Source organism: Saimiri boliviensis, chromosome 7 (genome assembly GCF_048565385.1).
Source record: "Saimiri boliviensis isolate mSaiBol1 chromosome 7, mSaiBol1.pri, whole genome shotgun sequence".
NCBI lineage: Eukaryota > Metazoa > Chordata > Mammalia > Primates > Cebidae > Saimiri > Saimiri boliviensis.
Window position 1 is genome coordinate 106,906,309 of NC_133455.1, and position 23,211 is coordinate 106,929,519.

Below are 23,211 nucleotides of genomic sequence, written 5' to 3' on the forward strand. Positions count from 1 at the left end.
TTGGGTACTTACATCAGAAGGTATATAATTTCTAGTTGTCTCTTTTTTGTGATGATAGCAGCTATTAACGATTATTGCTTAGATTCATTATTTCCTAAGAGATTTCATTTCATTATTTCATATGGTCATACTCGGATTCCCTTTTTATTCATTTTTATCACCGGGATTACAGTCATGAAGAGGCACTATCATTAATTCTGTTAAACCCTGTAGAGTAAGATTTTAAAAGGTATTTGTACATATGCAGATATTTTAGGTTGACATTCATGTGACGTTTCCATTTTATTAATTTCCTTTTATGTTAAACTCTTAGCATCTGATGGCAGGGTTATGGGTTCTTAATCATTCTCTATTTCTCTATGTGCTTTTTTTTTTTTTTTTTTTTTTCTGCTCCTGATTATTTTGAATATATTTTGCTAGGGGAAATGCATTAAACTATTCCCTGTCCCTGATCTACATGTTCTTTTCCTTCATTGCTTTCCACTAGTAACCCCTTGAGAATTCAGGCTATTAAACCTCATCTGTGGTTCCCAGGGAGTACAGAGGGAAATGGGCTCTTTCCCAAAAAGTAAACCAAACTGGAAACAGCAACCTATGGGAAACAGACTTTGCACAGGTAAAAAGGTTGCCCTCCAAATTCCCATTTTTACCCCCAGAGTGATAAAAGAAAATAGGATATTCACAAGACAAGGGCAGGATCCTATAAAAAAGGATCATTGTGAGAATAAAATCTAGCTCTTTGAAACCAAAAATGTAATAAGACAGAAAAACACCAATAGAAGGCATTAGAAAATGAAGTTGAAGGAATTATGCAGAGCATAGAGCAAAACTTACATAGAAATAGAAAAGGGGGAAAAGATTAAAAATGAGATCAGTCCAGGAGGTATAAAGTATGAATAATAGGAGTGTCAGAAACCAGAGTAGAAATAATGTGGGGAAGAAATCTGAGAAGTACTTCCAGAGACGAATCTGAAGAACTGAACATCATGAGTCTCTAGGTGGAAAGAGCCTGCTGAGTGCCCAGCTCAGAAGATGAAAATAGAGCCACTGAGTCACTCCACCACGACAGCTCAGAATGCTGCGGACAAAGAGATCCTGCTAGCCTTTAGAAAGCAAAATGAAAAGAAAATCCTGCAAAGGATCAAGACTCAATAGCACTGTACTTCTCAATAACACTACACACTCAAAGACAGCAGTAAATTCACATGTCTAAGAAAAGTTTGACCACACACACACACACATATATATGTGTGTATATATATATGTGTGTATATGTATATATGTGTGTGTATATGTATATGTGTATATATATGTGTGTGTGTATATATATATGTGTGTGCAACTATATATGCTCAAACTGTTAAATATGAAGAATTTTCACAGGTTAGATGTGCAAGATAATGGAGAAGGTGCTCCACCAAGAAGGAGGACATAAGATTTAGTAAACAGGAAATGACAGCACAAGAGAGGGACATAGATTCCAGGTGATACAGTTCAGCAGCGGGGCTTGGCGAGTCATTAGTCAACGTTGGAGGAGGTCTGAGGGCATTTATTCAAGGAGTTGAAACTGATAGATGATCTCATCTGTTTGAACCTTCTGAGAAAGTTCCACGTTAGGGGAGAGTCTGGGGTTGAATTGTTGATAAGTACGCAGAAAACTAAGCAAGGAACCATCAATACAATTATTAACTCTAGGGAAAACAAGACATTGGGCAGGGAGGAAAAAGTAATTATAGCAATGACTTGATTCAGCTGTGATCAGTGTTTACAGATCGTAATAATGTAAAGCAAGAATATTGATCTAACCAAAAATTATAATGTAACTATGTCAAGATGATGGGAATAGAGACGTGGATGTGTAGATGAGGCAAGGGGTTGAAAGAGAGCTTAATCCTCATCTTCCAGAATAGAAAGTCAATAGGTGATACACAAAACTGAAAAGTCAATAAGCAGCACTTCTTGCATGTTCTTTAAAGACAGGGAAGTAAATATTGTAATCATCAGCTATAAGAGTTTAAAGTGACTGCTTCTGGACAGCAGGAAATAAGAGAGGGGGCAGGGTACTGCTCCTTTTTATAACCAGCCTTCTGGAGCTATTAGACTATTTAATGACTGTATACCTGTAACTTTGATTTTAAAAATCAAAGCTGAATTTTGTTAAATTGATTTTAAGAGTTGGGAGGTGTTTGGCATAGAGGGACAATGATCAGAAAATACTGCATTTGAAAGAATCTTCATTATTTCTAGTTTTTCAGCAAGAACTGAGAGACAGATTGCCTTTTAAGATTTGAAAAAATCTTTCCGGCCTTGCCTACAATTTAACAGGGATGCCATAGAAAGTATTGAACTCCTTGTCATAGTAAATAACCAAACAGAGACTGCCTGACCAGCTCTCTAAATACAGCAGGATATTTTTATTGTTGGAAGGTTGGACCAGGCAACTTCTAAGATTCTTTCCAATTTAAATATGGCATTTCCAGGATGGATGGCTGATGAAAACTTATTATAGAAAGCATAACCAAAAAAGAGGCCAAAGTGTCTGAAACCCATGGGCAGACTTCTCTCCCGGGCTCTATGCTGAACCTGCCATTTGCCTGCCTTCTGTGAGCCAGACAGCAAAGCTCCAGGCATGTGAAGATCAGCACACTGTGTTCCTCCCATCTCCCAGTTCCATTTTTAGGTCTGTCTCAGCTCGCTCTTTTTCCCTGTGGATGTGACACATACCCAGGCCTGTGACCTATGGAGCTAGTCTCAGACCTGCTTTGTGAGTGCTGGTCCAGCCCGGGGATGTTCCTGTCCAAAGTCTCCCAGGACTTCAGGTCTTGCTCAGAGCTAAGTCCCCACGAGGATGACACCAAGGATTTCAGCCCACCTCCATACTGAGCCTGAAGTTTCACGTAGGCCTCAGAGCTATGTAAACCTCCTTGTTCTGCAGATCAAGATGAAGACAGAAATGAGTGAGTCTTGGGGAATATCAGCAACAGCAGCAGTCACCTGAACTGTCTCTTCATTCCTAAACCCTCTGTCTGCCTAACTATACTTGACCTCCCTTTCAGGAACAATTCTGGCACTGCTTCTTGGTCAGCCTTCTTTCTTCTAATCTTGCCTACCTGGCCTCTTCAGTTTTACCCCAGAGTATACCATTAATCGTTTTTTTTAACTTAGGAAAAAGTAGAAGTGCTAGATATAAGAAATACAGGGTGATGGATTCCTCAATCATATGCATCCTCCCTTCTTTCACTCTCACATAAGTTTTGCAAAAAGTTTGGTCAGAGAGACATTCCACTACAGATTAGTATTATTTTTTTCTTATTATTACAGTTGCCCCTTGAACAACGCAGGGGTAGGGCACTGACACCCCACACACATACAGTTGAAAACCTGCATATAAATTTTGACTCCCCTTAAAACAGTCTGCTGTTGACTGGAAACCTTATCAATAATATGAACAGTCAATTAACACATATTTTGAATGTTACATGTATTACATACTATATTCTTACAACAAAGTTAAGCTAGAGAAAAGAAAATGTTAAGAAAATCATAAGAAAGTAAGTGTACCATTCATTAAATGGAAATGGATCATCATAAAAGTCTTCGTCCTTGTCTTCCCATTGAGTAGGCTGAGGAGGAGGAAAAAGAGGAGAGGTTATTCCTGCTGTTTCAGGGTTGACGTGGGGAAGAGGTGGAGGAAGTGGAAGGGAGGCAAGAGAGGCACCCACACTAGGTATAACTTTTATTGGGAAAAAAAAAAAAAAAACCCACATTTAAGTGGACCTGTGCAGTTCAAACCTGTGTTGTTTAAGGGTCAACTGTATTTGTGATTTACATTACATTTCCTCCAAGGAACTTCCCTAGTTAAGTAAAAGCAAATAACTGAGCAGATTGGTCATGTTCATTTGTCTCATGCATATAAAGAACAGTCATTTGGAGAATGTGTAAAATAGTGCTGGTCTTTACAAAGAATGATAGTTATACTCTGTATTTATTCCATAATCAGCATTTTTCTCTCCCTTGCTGTATTTTAATACACTTTCCACAGGCAAACCAGCGATAGTGATCAGTTCTTCTGTGATGTGGAATATACTTTTTGTTTCATAGCAGAATTCAGGGTTTGCTGTGAAAAGGAATGTTTTAAGGGTGAATGGAGTCAGGTTTAAGCTTAAAGCCTCCTTTATTTAAAATCAGAAATTAATATTAGGATGAAGCTGCAGAGTAATTATTTGTATCTTCTAAAAATAATTTCTGTCTTTCTTCAGGAAATATTATGGAGAGAAGATTGGAATCTACTTTGCTTGGCTGGGCTATTACACTCAGATGCTTCTCCTGGCAGCAGTCGTAGGAGTGGCTTGCTTTCTCTACGGATATCTTAATCAAGATAACTGTACATGGAGGTAACCTCTGTTTATTCCTTGTTGCCACGCTGAAAAGTTTATTAGACATAAAATTACTTTCATAGTCTTAAACTGTTTTAGTAAGACAAGACTGATTGCAGAACACGAATTGCTTGAGATGATACATCCCTTTTGTTCTGAGCATAACTACTAAGTGAAATGGAAAAATTTTTTTCTTAGATAATCCAACCCAGTTTCTGACAGCAATATTACCCCTAGGAAACACTCCAATATTTTAAGACAGTATTTTGTTTGAAAAAGAAAGGAGGACTGGAGGCGGGAGGATTGCCCTTGAACTTTTGGCCTCCAGAGGAATGTACACTCGGCCCTGCACATGTGAGCCAAAGGCAGCTCTGATTTCTTCAGGGTTTCACTAGGAAAACTGATGGGGGTTTTTGTTTTTTGTTTTATTTTGTTTTATTTTTAGAAATGATTTCTTAATATATACTAAAAAGTGCTTGTTTAGAAACTCAAACAATAGTTGTTTTCGTTTTTCCATTTAAAAAATAGTCCATACAGTGTTTAACAAAATGTAATAAAAAATTAGTCTGTGCTGAGGTTGAAATTCAAACACCAGCTGCACTGTCTAAAGGGACATTTGTGGGTGCCAGAGCACTCTGAATTTCACCATCACTATTCTGAATGGTGTTATTAGAACTCTGCTTTTGGTGGTCTCAACTTTCACTGGGGTTGCAGCATGGAAACAGGCATTTTCTCTTATCGTCTGTCCCCTATCCAGGTGTGACAGCTGGATCAAAATTACTGGGCACCAGCAATGAGCTGATGACCAAATTTTTCAAGCCCCAAGCATGTCAGCCTACTCCTGAGGCAGGGTGCTTACATGGCAGCCCTGATAGACAGACATAATTAATTACCCTTCGATTTTTTAACAGAGGATTCTATGCATGTTGTACCCATTCTGGCTTCTTAGCTTGAAAGCTGCAGATGGTTTTTGAAGTACTACTCTTCCCCGCCTCACTGAAAAAGAGTTTTGGACCAATGGCTGAATGTTGTTACCTTTTCTCTAAATTTGTCTTTGGCTTCTCTGTTGGTTTGGACATTGTTCTAGTTAAAAAAAAAAAAAAAAAAAAAACTCAAAAATAAATTTTGCAAAAGTTGAATTTTTATAAGGTCCTCATGGGTTGTTTTGTTAATCTCATTTTACAAAATCACCATGATAGTTACATCACATATTTCCTAGCATTTCACACAGATCAACTTGCAGAAAATTGAGGAAAATTCCTGGGGATATACTCCCTGTGCTCAAAATCACTTGGCTTTAATTATTTGTGAGATATCTTTAAAATATATAAATTATAAACATTTTCAGTTAGCCTTATCGTTTCTATCAAATGCTTATTTAAAGTTTCTGCCCCTCTTTTTTCTATTTATTTTTTTGAGATAGAGTTTTGCTCTGTCACCTGGGCTGGCATGCGGTGGCATAATCTTGGCTCACTGCAACCTCTGCCTCCTGGATTTAAGCAATTTTCCTGCCTCGGCCTTCCAAGTAACTGGGATTACAGATGCCCACCACCACACCCAGCTAATTTTTGCATTTTTAGTAGAGGCAGGGTTTCACTATATTGGCCAGGCTGGTCTTGAACTCCTGACCTTGTGATCCACCCACCTCGGCTTCCCAAAATGCCAGGATTACAGGCATGAGCCACAGTGCTGGGCCATTATGCCCCTTTTTAAATATAACAGCTATATATAGATTATTTATATACCATAAAATACCCTTTTTTAAAGTGTACAATTGAGGTATATCCCTGTCCCTTAGCCCTTGGCAACCACTAATCTATTTGCTTTCTGTTTCTAGGGATTTGCCTATTCTGGACATTCAAGTATTTTAAATATTTTAAATGTTTTCTATTCTTGTGAATCTATTCAGTATGTAATAAAACTGAAAATATTAAAAATATGTAAACAATTCAGGTGTTTTAAGTGCATTCACCAAGTTGTGATCACCACCATCTAATTCTAGAACATTTTTATTGTCTTCAAAAGAAACTAGTTCCCATTAGCACTCACTCCCTGGCAACCACCAATCTAATTCCTGTTTCTAGACATTTTCTATGGACATTTCATAAAAGTGGAGCTGTATAGTATAAAGCCTTCTGTGACTGCCTTCTTTCACTTCACTTAACTGTTTTTGAGGTTCATTCATGTTGTAGCATGTATCAGTACTTCATTGCTTTTTGTGGCCAAATAATATTCCATTATATCAGGTGTCCCCAAACTACGGCCCGCGGGCCCCATGCGGCCCCCTGAGGCCATTTATCCGGCCCCCCGCCGCACTTCAGGAAGGGGCACCTCTTTCATTGGTGGTCAGTGAGAGGAGCACAGTATGTGGCGGCCCTCCAGTGGTCTGAGGGACAGTGAACTGGCCCCCTGTGTAAAAAGTTTGGGGATGCCTGCATTATATGAATAAATTGCATTGTTTATTCATTAATTGATGGACAGTTGGTTGTTTCTCCTCTGGCTATTGTGAATAATTCTGCTATGAACATTCACAGACAAGTTTTTGTGGTGACACATGGTGTCACATCTCTTGAGAATTTAACAAAGAATGGAATTGCTGGGATATACAGTGTAGGTTTAACATTTTGAGGAACTGCCATAGTATTTTCCAAAGTGACTGCATATCCACCTGCAATATATGAGGACTCTAATGTCTTCACATCCCCATCAGCATTTTAAAAAAATAGCCATTCTAGCTGGTATGAAGTGGTACATCATTGCAGTTTTGACTGTTTCCTTCAATGCCTACTGACGGTGAGCATCTTCTCATGTGTTTTTCATTTGCATAGCTTCTTTGGAGAAACCTGTTCGTTCAAATCCTTTGCCTATTTTAATTGTGTTGTCTTTTTATTGTTGAGTTGTAAGCATTTTTTATATATTTGGGATAGAAGTCCCTTATTGGGTATTGTCTCAGTCTCTTTGTGCTGCTATAACACAGTACCACAGAGCAGGTAATTTGTAAAGAATAGAAATTTATTTTTCATAGTTACAGAGGCTTAAAATTCCAAGATCGAGTTTCTGGTATTTGGTGTCTGGTAAGGGTGGCATCCTCTGGAGGAGAGGAATGCTGTGTCTTCACATAGCAGAAGACAGAAGGGCAAGTGGGGCGAACTCCCTTCATCAACTGCTTTTGTAAGAGCACCTAATCCCATTCATGACGAAGAGCCCTCTTAGCCTAATCACCTGTTAAAGTCTCTTTAATGTTACCACACTGGCAATACCTAAATTAGAAGAGACATTCAAACCATAGCAGATACATTGAAAATATTTTCTCCCATTCCATGGATTGTGTTTTCACTTTCTTAATAGTATCCTTTGAAGCAAAATTATTTTTAATTTTGATGACCTCTGGCTTACCTTTTATTCTGTTATTTGTGTTTTTGGTGTCATATCTTAGAAACCATTCATAATCCAAAGTCATGAAGTATTTTTCAACATTAATCTTTGAAGAGTTTTATGGATATAGGTCTATGATTTATTTTTAGTTAATTTTTGTAAATGTTATGAGATAGGGTCTTACTCTACCATTTTCCATGTGTATGTCTGGGTGTACCAGCACCATTTTTGAAAAGACTGTTCTTTGTTATCTTGGCACCCTTGTTAAAAAGCAGTTGGCCAAAAATTAAGGAGGTTGTTTATAGACTCTCACTTGTTTTCCATTGAGCTACATGTCTGCATTTTTTGCAGGTACCACACTTTATTGATCATTGTAACTTTGTAGTCAGTTTTGAAATTGGAAACTTCAAAATTTCATTTTTCTTTTTCAAGATTGTTTTGGCTATTCTGGGTCTTTTGCATTTTCATGAGAATTTTAGGATCAGCTCATCTACTTTGGCAAAAAAAAAAAAAAAAAAAAAAAAAAAAAAAAATCCAGCTGGGATTTTGATAAGAATAATGTTTTTTCCATAGGTCAGTTTGGAGAGTATTGCCATCTTAACAATATTAAGTCTTTTAATCCGTGAACACAAGATGTCTTTTCATTTATTTAGGTCTTTCATTTCTATCAACAATATTTTATAGTTTCAGTGTATAAGTCTTGTACTTCTTTTTCCTCTTAGATTTATTCTAAGTACATTGTTCTTTTGATGCTATTATAAATTGTTTCCTTGATTTAATTTTTGGATTACCTATTGCTAGTGTATAGAAATGTAATTGCTTTTTGTATATTGATTTTTTATGTGTGTGCTGCAACCTTGCTAAACTGGCTTATTTGCTCTAATTGTATTTTGAGTGGATTTGTTAGGATTTTTCTAAACAATGTCATGCCATCTTTGAACAGAAGTAATTTTACTTCTTCCTTTTCAATTTGGAGACCTTTATTTTTTCTTACCTAGTTGTCTTGACTAGAATCTCCGATATAATGATCTTAGGAGGAAAGCATTCAGTCTTTCACCATTAAGTATGAGTGAGTTTTTCACTGATGCCCTTTATCAGGTTGAGAAAGTTCTATTCCTAGTTTTTGAGTGTTTTTAATCATGAAAGGTGTTGGATTTTGCCAGATGCTCCTTTTGTATCTGTTGACATTATCTTGTGTGTGGTTTTTGTTTCTTATTCTATTAATATGGTATATTACAAGGATTGCTGATTTTTGTACGTTGAATCATCCTTGCATTCCTGGATAAATCCCACTTGGTCATGGTATGTGGTACTTATATATGTTGCAGACTTTGGTTTTCTAGTATTTTATTGAGGAATTTTGCATCTGTATTTGCCAGAGATATTAGGTATCTAGTTTTCTTACGTTGTCTTTGTCTGGTTTTGGTATCAGCATAATACTATTGCATAGAATGAGTTGAGAAGTATTCCCTCTTCTTTGTTTTTAAAACAGTTTATGAAACATCGGTGTTAATTTTTCTTTAAATGGTAGATAGAATTCATCAGTGAAGCCATATGACCCTGGGCTTTTCTTTGAAGAAATTGATTTTCTGTCAGACCAATCTCTTTATTTGTTATAGGTCTATTCATGTTTTCTTTTCTTTTTTTTTTTTTTTTTAAGTTAGCTTAAGTAGTCCATATTTGTCTAGGAATTCATCCATTTTATCTAGGTTGTCTAATTTGTTGGCTTATAATTATGCATAGTAATCCCTTATAATTCTTTTTATTTTTGCAAGAGTAACAGAAATGTTCCCTTTTTGTTTCTGATTTTAACCCATTGAGTCTTCTCTCCTTTTTTCTTGATCAGCCTAAGTTTGCCAATTTTGTTATCTTTTCAAAGAACCAACTTTTGTTGATTTTTTTTTGTTACTTTAATGTCCTTTGTTTCATTTATTTCTGCTTATTGCCTTTTGATTTTAATATTTAGTTCATTTATATTTAATGTAATTACTGATGAAGTAGGAGTGACATCTGCCATTTTGCTGTTTAATATATGTCTTTTTGTCTCTTGTTTTTCTGTTCCTTCGTTGCTACTTTTTTTGTGTGTTAAATAGATATTTCTAGTATGCCATTTTAATTCCATTGTTTCTTGATCTTTATTTAGTAGCTTCCTTAGGGATTATAATTAACAACTTATCTTAAAATAATATATTTTGAATTAATGGCAATTTTAATTCCAAATAGTATATAAAAAATTCACTTTGGTATTAATCTCTTTCTTCACTACTCCTTTGTGGTATCATCATCATGCAAATTACAACTTAATGCATTATAAGCTCACCAACAGTTTCATAATTGTTGCTTTGTGTCTTTTAAGTAAAATAGAAGATAGTGACATACAAAAATATACTACTTTTCATATTTCAGGGGAGCTGCTAGACAGGTCAAATAGTTAGGACTTCTCTGAGGATGGAGTTTTTGGGTAGCTTTAAACTGCTTCCCCTTTCAGTGGGTGCTAGGCTGCTGTTTTTCACAGCTTCTATAGTTATAAGGTTGTTGGTTTTTAAGGCTACCATGAAGCTAGGGAGATGGGGATGGAAATCAGTTAGGTTAAAATGCCACAGGGCTCAGCATTCTTAGAGAGATTTAGCCAGTTTTCCTCAAATAAATGCTACTCAGATGACATCAAGCACTTGGTTAATTTCCAGAGTTCTGCAAAGGCTGACTTTGACAATTTTTGCTGATGTTCTCATTGCTTTTATGGAGGGAGAGCGTTTTCCAAGATCTTTACTCAGCTATTCTAAGAATGTTTCCCATGCCTATTTGTTTTTATATAGTTATTTGCAAGACCACCTAACTGCACAACTCCCGTTCTAGTCACATACAAGTCTATCTGAATGGCTTCTCCTAGAGAGAGCAGCATGCAATGTTACTTGGGGTTTTTTTTGTTTTTGTTTTTGTTTTTGCTATTAACTGTAGGAGTTCTTTAAATACTCTAACAAATAATCCTTTGCCGTTTTTATGTCTGCGAAACTTTTACCAATTTGTGGCTTATGTTTTTCTCCCTTTCATGTTATTTTTTAATGGCATTCTTTTAAAACATCTTGATGTATCAATATTTTTCTTTGTGCTTTTTGGTTTTTTGTTTATGAGATTCTCCTTACTCTAAGGTTATCTACACTTTTTTTTCTAACAAGTTGGTACGTTGGCATTCTCATTTTCTACCTGGAATTGATTTGTATAAAATATGATCAGGGGTTCAATTTTATGTTTGTTCATATGGACATCCTGTTGTACCAGATCCATTTTATTGAAATGTTAGTTCTCATTTTACTAATTTGCTTAGCCAGCTCTGGTATAAGTCAGTTTTTATATAGGCAAGAGGTCTGTTTCTGACCTCTTTATTTTCTTCTGTTGTTCAGTTTTTCTTAACCTTTCCCATAATGCCTTTGTCTTCAGAAATATTTTGACTGTTTTGAGCCTTTGCTCTTCCACTGAATTTATAGATTAAATGAAAGAGAATTGATATCTTTAAATATTGATAATTGTAAACTGTGAATATGACAATGTAGGTCTTCTTCACTGCCTTTCAGAAAAATTCTGTTTTCTCCATATAAATCTTAACATATTTTGAATTAGATTTATTCCTGTACACTTTATATTTTTTACACTATTGAAATGGTATTTTTTGAATTATATCCTGGCAGCATGCAGTGGCTCACGCCTGTAATCCCACCACTTTGGGAGGCCAAGGCAGGTGGATCACGAGGTCAGAAGATCGAGACCATCCTGGCCAACACAGTGAAACCTGTCCCTACTAAAAATACAATAGCTGGGAATGTTGGTGCATGCCTGTAATCTCAGCTACTCGGGAGGCTGAGGCAGGAGAATCGCTTGAACCAGGGAGTCAGAGGTTGCAGTGAGCTGACATCATGCCACTGCACTCCAGCCTGGCAACGGAGCAAGACTCTGTCTCAAAAAAAAAAAAAAAAAAAAAAAAAAAAGTATTATTCCCTAATGATTGCAGGTATATGGGGACATAATCCTTTTTGTGTCCCTGTGTATATTTCGTATACTGATTTTGCGTAGAGAAAACTTTACTCAATTTATTTTTGTTTTGGTTTCTGAGATAGTGTCTTACTCTGTCATCCAGGCTGGAATGCAGTGGCATGATCTCAGCTCACTGCAATCTCCACCTCTCAGATTCAAGCGTTTCTCTTGCCTCAGACTCCTGAGTAGCTGGGATTACAGGCGTGCTCCACCATGCTCAGCTAATTTTTTCTTTTTTTTTTTTTCAATAGAGGAGGGGTTTGCCATGTTGGCCAGGCTGGTCTTGAACTCTTGACGTCAAGTGATCCACCCACCTCAGACTCTCAAAGTGCTGGGATTTGCTTAGCCAACTCTGGTATAAGTCAGTTTTTATGTAGGTGTCAGCCACTCTGCCTGGCCTTTACTCAACTTATTAATTCTAATAATTTAGACTCTATTGAGTCATCTATACAGATAATCATGAAATCTGTTAGTAATAACAGTTCTGTTTTTCCTGGCCTATCCTTATGGCCTTATTTTACTTTACATACGATGCTGGCAGACACCTCCAGCTGAACAGAAACAGTGATAGCAGAATCTTTTGCTTTATTCCTGATCTAAGGAAAATACTTTCAGCATTTTACCATTTAGTATGATTTTTTAATGAGTTTTATGTAACAAGCCTTTATCAGGTTAATGAAGTTTACTTCTGTTTCTAGTTTTACAAGATTAGTTTTGTTTCTTATTATGAATGGATATTGGATTTTATCACACTGCTTTGATTTGATCAAATGTTTTTAAATTAAGTTTTATTTCTCTCTTTTTAGCAAAGAAGTTTGTCATTCTGATATTGGCGGCAAGATCATAATGTGTCCTCAGTGTGATAAGCATTGTCCATTCTGGAAACTCAATATTACTTGCGAGTCTTCAAAGGTAATTTTTGCTATTCCCAATATTTATACCTAATGAAAGATTTTTTCTTCTAATGATAATTTAGATATAACATAGATACTGTATTTTTTCCTCCAAGGAATTCAAACAGATATTTTTCAACTAACCTTTCAAACATTCTGGACATTAATATACAAAGTTTTATTCGTCTTTTGCAAATAATAAAATTGTGATTTAAGACCTTAGATAAAATCTCATGGAGTGTCAGTGAGGTAATAGTGGAATCTAAACTATTTGAGTATTTCAAGTAATCAAAGCAGAAATCTCAAACCCGTTTTATCTTATAAATCAATACTTTTTAATGGATTTACTACTACAGGTTGAGTATTCTTTATCTGAAATGCTTGGAATCCAAAATGTTTTGGATTTTGGAGTTTGGAGTATTTCCCTTAGCCTTACTGGTTGAGCATACTTAATGCAAAAATCCAAAATCTGAAATGCTGCCTTGAGCGTTTCCTTTGAACATTATGTCAGTACTTAAAAAGCTTTGGATTTGGGATACTCAACTTATGTAAGTATTTTTCTTAATTCAAGTAAGAGGAAACCTGAAATCTATCCTTCTGTTTTCCCCCCTTCAACATATGCCAAAACTATGCTTAGATTTTAAAGACCCTGATGGTCAGATTTAGACTATAACTACGCATGAGAAGGGTTTTATATATGTGATAAAAGGTATTTGTCTTAAAACATTGCCCAAAAACACGTTTGGCTCTCCTTATACATGCAGATTGTTCTGAGCTTTATGACTTCTTAAAATTTGGGAGGTTTAGGATGAGCATCAAGAATGGAAGGAGCTTACTAAAAGCAGGCTAGAAACTCTGAACAGAAAGAAAGATGGTCAGCTTACTTCAGAGCATTTTTCTTACAGTTCTGACGTAAGCTTTCCCCCGGTGATCTTCTCTATCCCGTTGTTTTGCCTTGAGAGTTTAGGAATCATTAGTGGCTCTAGAACAGGCGTCCCCAAACTTTTTACACAGGGGGCCAGTTCACTGTCCCTCAGACCATTGGAAGGCCGCCACATACTGTGCTCCTCTCACTGACCACCAATGAAAGAGGTGCCCCTTCCTGAAGTGCAGCGGGGGGCCGGATAAATGGCCTCAGGGGGCCGCATGTTGCCCGCGGGCCGTAGTTTGGGGACGCCTGCTCTAGAACATTGTAGCCTACTCCATGTAAGTCCGATTTTAACAGAATGTATTACTATTATAGTGATGACACTTTCTGTTTCATACTTTGCATAGTTCTTGTGGTTATCACTTTTGACACATACAACAACCCTATGAGATAGGCAGAACAGGCATTATCTCCATTTTACAGAGTAAAATACTGGAGGTCTGGGAGATCACATAATCTGCCCAAAGTCACCCACCTAGTAACTGGAAAAGTCAGAAATTTATAGCAAATCTGCATTTCTCTCCATTAACGTATTCTTTGTCAGTTGACGGTGCAAGCACATTACTCAGATCCAGCTCTGTGTTTGAAAAATTGTTTCACTACTTAGTTAAGCTGATTGCCAAGTGTTGTCAACAGATGGATTTTTACACTTAATTTAGAAATTAAGCCCCCTCTCCCAAACCAACACAAATTCTATAAATACCTGTTGTAGATCACATAGAGTAAAAGACTTGAAGCTGGTAAGAGGGAAGCTGCTTCTAGTGATGCTGACTCATAGACTAAAGGGCACTAGTTAGCTGCATCCCAAAGCACTGGCTTTAAGGCAGGTGCATGTACAAAGGTGCAAGTGGAAGTTTCATTTTCCGTAAGAAGTTTTCTCCTTCCCACTTCCCACACCCACCTCTTCTTTCTTTTGCTCCACCTACTCATCCTTAAGCACATGACTTTCAAATATGCCCCTATGTGCATTTTTTCATTGTTTTGAGAAAAAAATGAATCTTTAATTCTATTTCAGTTTTCCGAAGGATCCCTTGAGTCTTTTCAGAGTGATTTATAAAGGGAAGGACACATAAAAGAATATGAGTAAGAGGCTGAAATGGGGAGGGGGGGAGTTAGAAAAGAAAAAGCACTTTTTCTGGCTTTTCTGCTTGCAAATTATTTTTTTTCCTTCATACATTTATTTATATATTCATGTATAAGTCTTTTGGAAAGAGAGTACTCATTTACAGATATGCTTACCTTTTGAAAAATTAAAAATAGAAATATAAAACCAGGAGCAAGGAAATTAGGAAACAATTATGAAAATAAGCGTTCATACTGTTTTTGTGATTATTGAATAAGATTCTTAGCTTTCTAGCTGGCAGGATAAAAGGCAAATATGGTAAGTTATAATATTTTGTTCATAGAAACACATTTAGTTATAAAATTTTGATTTTGCCACTTTGCAGGAAGAAAGCATAACAAATTTTCATTTCCCCCGCAACATTCTAATTGGTTTATCTGCTTAAAATCATCATGCCTATGTATGCAGCTCTTTTTTTTCTTTCCTGCTCTATGTGACTAAAGCAGTATGCTAATTCAGACTGCTCTTAACACAGCTGTCTTGCCCTCTCTGTGCCATTCTGCCAAGCAAGCTAAGCTAGGCTTCATACCAAGTAAGCTCCTTGCTTCCTTTCCCCTTACTTCCTGTTTTTACATAGTTCATGGAACAGAGCAAAGAAGTCAGCCATCTTATTCTTTCTCAGGGGTCCAGGAGTCTCACAATGTGGCAAGAATACAAACTTCATCCAGGCCTAACTCCCCCTCATAGGAGTGTCAGGCATGTCCCTCGCCTTGAGCAAGGCAGCTGGGGTGACCTTGACACTGGCAGTACACTTGCTCTTTCTTAACGCTCACATTCTTTCCTCTAGCACTGACAGATGCATTTCCGTTGACTTTTTCTCAATAGAATAGAGCTAAGAATTCACAGGTGGGATTTTCTTTTTGGAGTAGGTGGGCAGAAGTGTCAAAGCAAGCAGAGTGTTGTCAAATATTGAGAAGATTACATTGATTTCTGAGAAGATTACATTAAATGGAAGTAGTATTGGACAGAATCTTCAATAATAGCATTAAAACATGCAGAACTGTTTTTTATGAGACCTTTTTTTAAATCATAATTTTACAATAAAGGATAAAGCATAACATTAAAAGTTAACTTGGAGAAGACGGTTCCATAGGATTCAAAGCTGAAAGATTTGAAATATGTGATCTGTGGAATCCCTGGACTGGAGGAGTAGGTGGAAAGCCTTGTTCCCCAGAGCTGTCATGAATTTATTCTGTTTTCTTTGAGATGTCTGAGAAGAATAATTGGATGACAGACAATTTAGGATTGTGCCTGCTTTCTCATCACAATCAATGTGGATGATTGAGGGGTCTTGAAAATCAGATGGATGAGAAATGTAGTTATTCTTTTATGAAAATAACTAATGTCTTTACATAGATGAAGCTTTATCCACTTTACATGAGTATAAAGGCAACCCAAAAAATCACCTAAAACAAAGTAGACTTTTTACTTCGAACCAGCTTTGAATTTTCTTTAACATTTGAAGAGGGTATTTTTGTTGGTGGTGGTGGTGGTGGTGGGTTTTTTTGTTTGTTTTTAACGTATAGCTTCTTTTTCTACCCAGTCCCTGTCTTTACTTTTTATATGATCTGTCATAGAGTAGATATAATATGCTTGTCACTTTTTTCATTATCTTTATAGTATTTTTTTTAGAAAATGTAGAAGTGCTCACTAATGAAAAATTAGTAACAATTATAATATTTTTCAGGAAATCATAGAGGGAAATAGGCTACTTTCATACTAGCAAAGATATAAAATTTAGCAGAACTAGTGAATAAAGCCTCCTTTGGCTAGATATGTTATTTATCATTCATGATCATTATATTCATTGTAATGTTAGCAAAAGCACCTGTGCCTCCTATTCCAATAGAAGCATCTGTCAGTGATACTGGAAAAGCCATCATTGGGTTTGGAAAACAGCTCTCCTGGAGGAGAGCCACCTCGAGATAAACCTCAGCTTTGTATGTCTCTTAGCAGGAAAAACAGGAATCCTGAAACTTACTCTCTGACCAGGGTGAGATGATGATAAAATGTAAATCATAAATCTAAAAGTTGCTTAGGGGTCATTGTATTCCTAGAGCAATACTACTTCCTCAAATCCAATATGACAGCTCATAAGAGGCTGTTATTCAAGCTCAATAGAGGCTTTAAACTTAGTGGAATTCCAAGAAGTATACCTGTTTCCTTATTGAGATATGCAAAGCTCCATTGCAAAATACACTGGTTAATACAGCAAAGACTGTTTACTTTTAAAAGAATCAAATTTCATCTGTAAGTATAGAGTAGATATGTTTATTAAACTAGGCATCAGCTTTAAAAAGAACTTCAGCCTGTAGAACAGACAAAGCATTTCATATTTACTGAATCCTAATAAGTGGAGGATATGACTCATTTGTATGTCATTTATATTTTCCAGAAATTGTGCATCTTTGACAGTTTTGGAACCCTCATCTTTGCAGTATTTATGGGAGTATGGGGTAAGTTGTTTTTTATTTTTTTCATGCACTCGGTATGATAGTATTACACAGTTTTATGTAGACTATCAACTCCCCTAGAATTCCATTTATAACTGAGGACATTGTATCACTTAGCTTTTACTATATTAAAATCTGCATCAAAATATAGTGGCTTAAAACAACAAACCTTATTTCTCATATTGATTATTTCTCATCATTCTCTGGGTCAGCTGAGAGGGTCTTCAGGCTGGGCTGGCTCAGCTGACTCTAGTAAGCTGGCAGCTCCACCTGGGATAGGTGATCTGGCAACTAGAAACCTGGTTTGGTCTGTGGGGCTCAGCTGAGAAGGCTTCTCTGCCCCACATGGTCTCTCATCTTCAAATAGGCTAGCCCAGGATTATTGGTTTCAGAGCTCCAAAGAGAAGAAAGGATAAGCCCCACTGCATATGCATTTTTAAGGCTATGGTTGCATCACGTTAGCTAATGTCCCATCAGCCAAAGTAAGTCATATGGCCAAACCAGAATCAGTGTGGGCAGGTGGGAGCACTACCCAGTGGCTTGGATGTAGGAGGCATGATTCATTGGAAGCCATTATCGCAACAGCCCCCATAGTGTGATACAATCTAACTTTTATGGCGGTGGGGGTCAGGAGGAAGCAGCAACACAGTGATTATGGGTGAGCTTTCTTCCTCATACACTTCTATATGAGTGGATATTTAATAAGTATCTGCTACTCATAAACTATTTACTAACTAGAACAGATATGTTCCTACAGGATATAATTAATTCCCATATGGGAACTTTAACACTATATTATTTACTTTGGATAGCATCATTAATACAATGAGGCAATTATCATTTTCTTTAAATGCAAACTTTAAATGTTTAACTGATCTGAATGTTCTAACATAGAAGAAAAATTTCCATTATCAAAATTAAATGCATGTCCAATTCCATTGTATAAGTGTGAAGAATAACAGAATTCAGGTTATAGGTAGGCAGAGGGAAAGACTGAACCAAGTCTCTTATTCTTGAAAGGATGACACATCAATGTATATAACTCACAGAATCAGTTATTTACAGTGTCCTCAGCAGTATTTCTCTTTGGTAGTGATTGTGCCTATGAAAAATTACCAAATGGATCACAGAACAGATAGTCTGATTATTTTGTTCACTTTTTAGAGATATTAGTTGCTGCTCAGTAGATAAAGTGCACTGTAAGGTGGCCAAACGTCCCAATCAGTTACATTGGCATTCAGCCGTTTAGCATGTTTTGGCTGGAGACCAAACTCTGGCTAATATTTGACACACAGAGGAATGAAGGTTGAATTTATGTATTAAGATCCTCTGTGCTCCTCCATCATAAAATACGTCAATTGTTTTTTTAAAGTAAGAGCTTCGGTGCTGAACACATGGGTCAGCACTTTTTTTTTTTTTTTTTTTTTGAGACAGAGTCTTATATGCCTCCCGGGCTGGAGTGTAATGATACAGTCTCAGCTCACTGCAACCTCTGCCTCCTGCGTTCAAGGAATTCTCCTGCCTCAGCCTCCTGAGTAAGTGGGATTACAGGCGCCCATCCCCAGGCCTGGCTAATTTTTTCTATTTTTAATAGAGGCGGGCTTTGACTCTGTTTGCCAGGATGGTCTTGAACTCCTGACCTTGTGATCACCTGCCTTGGCCTCCCAAAGTGTTGGGATTACAGGCATGAGCCACTGCGGCCAGCCGGGTCAGCACTCTTAACGATTACCCTAACTGTACTCTCAGCATTGAATCATAATGTAGAGCATTCTAACACATCTACTGAACTCCATATACTAATGGATGTTGATAGCCCCAATTAAAGAAGATACTTGAAATAAAGCAAAAAAAAAAAAGTTAATTTTCACACTAGAAAGACAAGCCTCAAATTTCTTAGCTAAGCTTCCCTTTTCTGATCATTAACTACGCCATGGTTATAGGACTGACTTACACATCGGCTGCTGATTTTTTTCTGATTTTAGATGCAGAAAATATTTTAGCATTGCCTGTAGCATCATATGTATGTCTTTAAGGATATAGATGACAAACTTTAGGTGCTTTGTGTGGCTTTCCTTGTCACTTCTACTTTGAGAACCACTGCTGTGAACCACTTTATAGAAAGTCTGGAATTGCAGAACCAACAGGTGACAGCCTCATGTGAAGTTAATTATGTCACCACCATCATGTACCTGTGGTGTCTCTTTTGTGCTCAGATGCATAGGGCACTTAGAGTATTTTTCTGCTCCCAGAAATTATAAAAGTTGAGAGTAGAAAACCTTTTGTAATCAATATAATACAAATCACGTACTTATTTTTAAAATGTCCATCCTTTTAAGATAAAGCAGGCCACCTGTTCATACTGATTCAGAGTCCTAAACACCAACCCACGGTTGAAGTAAAAGTTCTAAACACATCCTGCCCACTCCCTTCCTTGTTGCATCTTGCCTACTTACACCTGATTCTCCCTGAATCAGACTCTTGGCTGCATGACTGCAATGTTTAATTTTCACCTTTGAAGGGTGAGTTCTAAACTAGGTCTAGTTATTTCCACCAGTCTTCTGGCTCACTAAGGACCTGGGGAATCAGGAAGCCTAACTAGCTGCAGTTGGGGATCAGAAAACAGCTGTTGTGACTGTTACTTCCAGACCTGTGCTGCTTCTGCTGGGTCCACACCAGCAAAATAATGCAGCTCTTACTGCCACCACCCCGACTCCATTCAACTCAGTTTCTGACTTAAGTGACATACAAATGCCTCTGACAGACATTTTAAAAAATCAGATCTGGAACCCTAGAAACCGAGGAGAGTTTCTAGCCATTGAGTTAGGAAGTTGCAATAAACAGCTGGGCACAGTGGCTCATGCCTGTAATCCCTGCACTTTGGGAGGCTGAGGCAGGTGGATCACTTGAGGTCAGGAGTTGAGAGGAGCCTGGCCAACATGGTGAAACCCTACCTCTACTAAAAATACAAAAATTAGCCAGTTGTGATGGTGCACACCTGGAATCCCAACTACTTGGGAGACTGAGGCACAAGAATCACTTGAATCCGGGAGGCAGAGATTGCAGCGAGCTGAGATCACATCACTGCACTCCAGCCTGGGCCACAGAGCAAGACTCTGTCTCAAAAAAAAAAAAAAAAGTTACAATAAAGGCCAAGCAAGTCAATCTAACTTCTCTGCCTCTGCGGATTAAGAGGCAGAGGCAGAGAATAGTTTTGAGGCCTGTTAAAACATTCTAGATCTTCAGCAGGCAACTCTTACGGCAACCAGAACATTCCTGTCTACCACAGTGGGTCTTGTCTTTAGACACTGCAGGATATAAGACCACCACCACTTTACTGCTCTGAAACCTTTTTATGTATATGGGCATCTTCTTCATCTGATGCATATTTTGTTTAGATATAATAATATCCTGATTAAGAGGAAGAGCTGTTAATGATCCCCAAGTTCCAGACAATCTTTTTTTCTCATTATATGTTGATATGAGATTTTTAACTGTGTCTAATCAAGTAGCACCTCTGGTTTGCCAGAGAAGAGAAATGCAGTGCCTCCTGCTGGAGTTCTGTCAATTGTCTTATTGCAGGTGTAGACAGCAAAAGATGCAGAACAGAAATTCCTGTCTGTGATCATGCATAGTCACCCAAGGCCTGCTGTCCTCCATCTGGGACACACAGCATTGTGAGTCAGCACTGATACGGTGCAGGAGTACTCCAAAACACAGGGTGACAACTAGGTTAGCAGTGCCTTCCGTAGACCCTGCAGAATCTGTGGCTGAGGGAAACAAGGCGCTAAAACACTTGCTCATTGCTCCATCTCCCAGGGGCTTCCCTTCAAGGATTTGCTAACAGCTCATTATGTCTTGCTTGCATTGCAGTCCTATCACTTTCTAGGCAGAACTGCTTCCTGTAGTTCAGGATTTGGTAGCCAGAAGCATTTTTACTCCTGATGTTCAAGTTCAGGGAAAAGGGCATCCACTGTTCTTCCCTTAAAGCACCGACTAGAGTTCTTATGTTGCTCCTTGTGAGAAAAGTTAAGCATATTTTCATGAATTATCTCCTAGTGATACTGGATAGACACCAGATAGTTACTGACTAAACGAATGGCTGTCACACTCCAATTTTAAAGATGAAGAAGATGACACTCAGGGAGATTAAGCCAACTACCCAATTCCCATAGGCAGAAAGTGACAAGCATAGAATAAGAATTCTGTCATAATTTGGCTATTATCAGTCTTTAGATTGATGGCAAAATATAGTATTAATGAAGTTGCAGCAAGCTTTTAGAAAGATGCAGAAATATTTGGTTTTTACTGATATAATTGCATTATTTTGTTTGGTGCTGTGAAAAAATGAGAATGGGTTAGAAAATGTCAGTTTAGTCTCTTTGCTTCTACCTCATGTGACACAGGTGCAGACTCTTCTTTCTATTGCAGGAATAAGAAACCACCAGGCTTCTAGCCTAATTTTAGCAGACTTATAAGTACCAGTTTGTTTTATTTATACCTATAAGTGTCAAAGTGCAACAAGATTTTAATGTGCTTAGTCACAACATCCTTTAAAAAATGGTTATGCTGGAAGAGTATGTTTGCAATCTCTGAGGTAGAAGAGTACACATGATAATTCCTTCAGCATGTTGACCCTGGACTCCTCCCTGCAGTCAAGATGCTAAAGCCTGATCTCACCAGTAAACTGTCAATGCTTCATGGTATATTCTCCATCTGGGGTTATCCTGGCCTTTTGCTGGTACACAAATACCTCAGACACACTGTGGGTTACGTTCCAGACCACCACAAGAAAGCAAATATCGCAGTAAAGGGAGCCTTACAAATTTTTTGTTTCCTAGTGCAAACTTATGATTATACTATACTGTAGTCCAGTGAGGGTGCATAGCATTGTCAAAAAAAGTTCATACCTTAATTAATACTTTATTACTAAAAATGCTGAAGTCATCTGAGCCTTTAGAGAGTGTTAATCTTTAGCTAGGGAGGGTCTTGCCTTGATGATGATGGCTGCTGACTGATTAGGAGGGTGGTTGCTGAAGGTTTGGGTGGCTATGCAAATTTCTTAAAATAAGACAATGAAGTTTGCCACATCAGTGGACTCTCTTTTTGCAAAAGATTTCTCTATAGCATATGATGTTGTGTGATAGCATTTTACCCACAGTAGAACTTATTTGACAATCGGAGTCAATCCTCTGAAACCCTGCTACAGCTTTATCAACTAAGTTTGTATACTGTCCTAAATCTTTTGTCATTTCAATGACAGCATCTTCACCAGTAGATTCCATCTCAAGAAACCAGTTTCTTGGCAGATCCATAAAAAGCAACTTCTTATTCCTTCAAGTTTGATCATGACACTATAGCAGTTCAGTCACATCTTCAGGCTTCATTTCTGGTTCCTCTTGCTCTTTCAATCACATCTGCAGTGACTGTCTCCACTGAAGTCCTGAACCTCTCAAAGTCATCTATGAGGGTTGGAATCAACTTCTCCTGAACTCCTGTTAATGTTGACATCTTGACCTCCTACCATGCATTACAAATGTTCTTAATGGCATCTAGAATGGTGAATCTTTACCAGAAGATTTCTGGTTATTTTGCTAATATCTAGCCAAATAATTACTATATATGGCAGCTGTAGCCTTACAAAATGTATTTCTTAAATAATAAAATGTAGAGTTGAAATGACTGCTTGATCTATGGGCTACAGAATGGATATTGTGTTCATAGCCGTGAAAACGATATTAATCTCTGTACATCTCTATCAGAGCTCTTGGGTTACCAGATGCATTGCCAATGAGCAGTAATTTTTTTAAAAGAATAATTTTTTTTCTGAATAGTGGGCTTAAAATAATTCAGTACACCATTTTATAAACAGATGTGCTGTCATCTAGGCTCTGTTGTTACATTTAGAGTACAGGCAGAGTAGATTTCACATAATTCTTAAAGGCCCTAGGGTTTTAAAAATACATGAGCATTGGGTTCAACATGACGTCACCAGCTGCATTAGCCCCTAACAAGAGAGTGAGCCTGTCCTTGGAAG

At 37.4% G+C, this 23,211-nt stretch overlaps 1 protein-coding gene across 4 annotated transcripts in view; it reads left to right on the top strand.

Annotated features, from left to right (window-relative positions):
- Positions 1 to 23,211, top strand: part of ANO6 (anoctamin 6) — a 330,625-nt gene that overhangs the window by 264,277 nt on the left and 43,137 nt on the right. For all 4 annotated transcript variants that reach the window (XM_074403169.1, XM_003941475.4, XM_003941474.4 and 1 more), the window contains 3 exons: positions 4,260 to 4,394; positions 12,587 to 12,692; positions 17,120 to 17,180. In XM_074403169.1, coding sequence (XP_074259270.1) covers positions 4,260 to 4,394; positions 12,587 to 12,692; positions 17,120 to 17,180 — 302 coding nt within the window. The remainder of the gene's footprint in view (positions 1 to 4,259; positions 4,395 to 12,586; positions 12,693 to 17,119; positions 17,181 to 23,211) is intronic.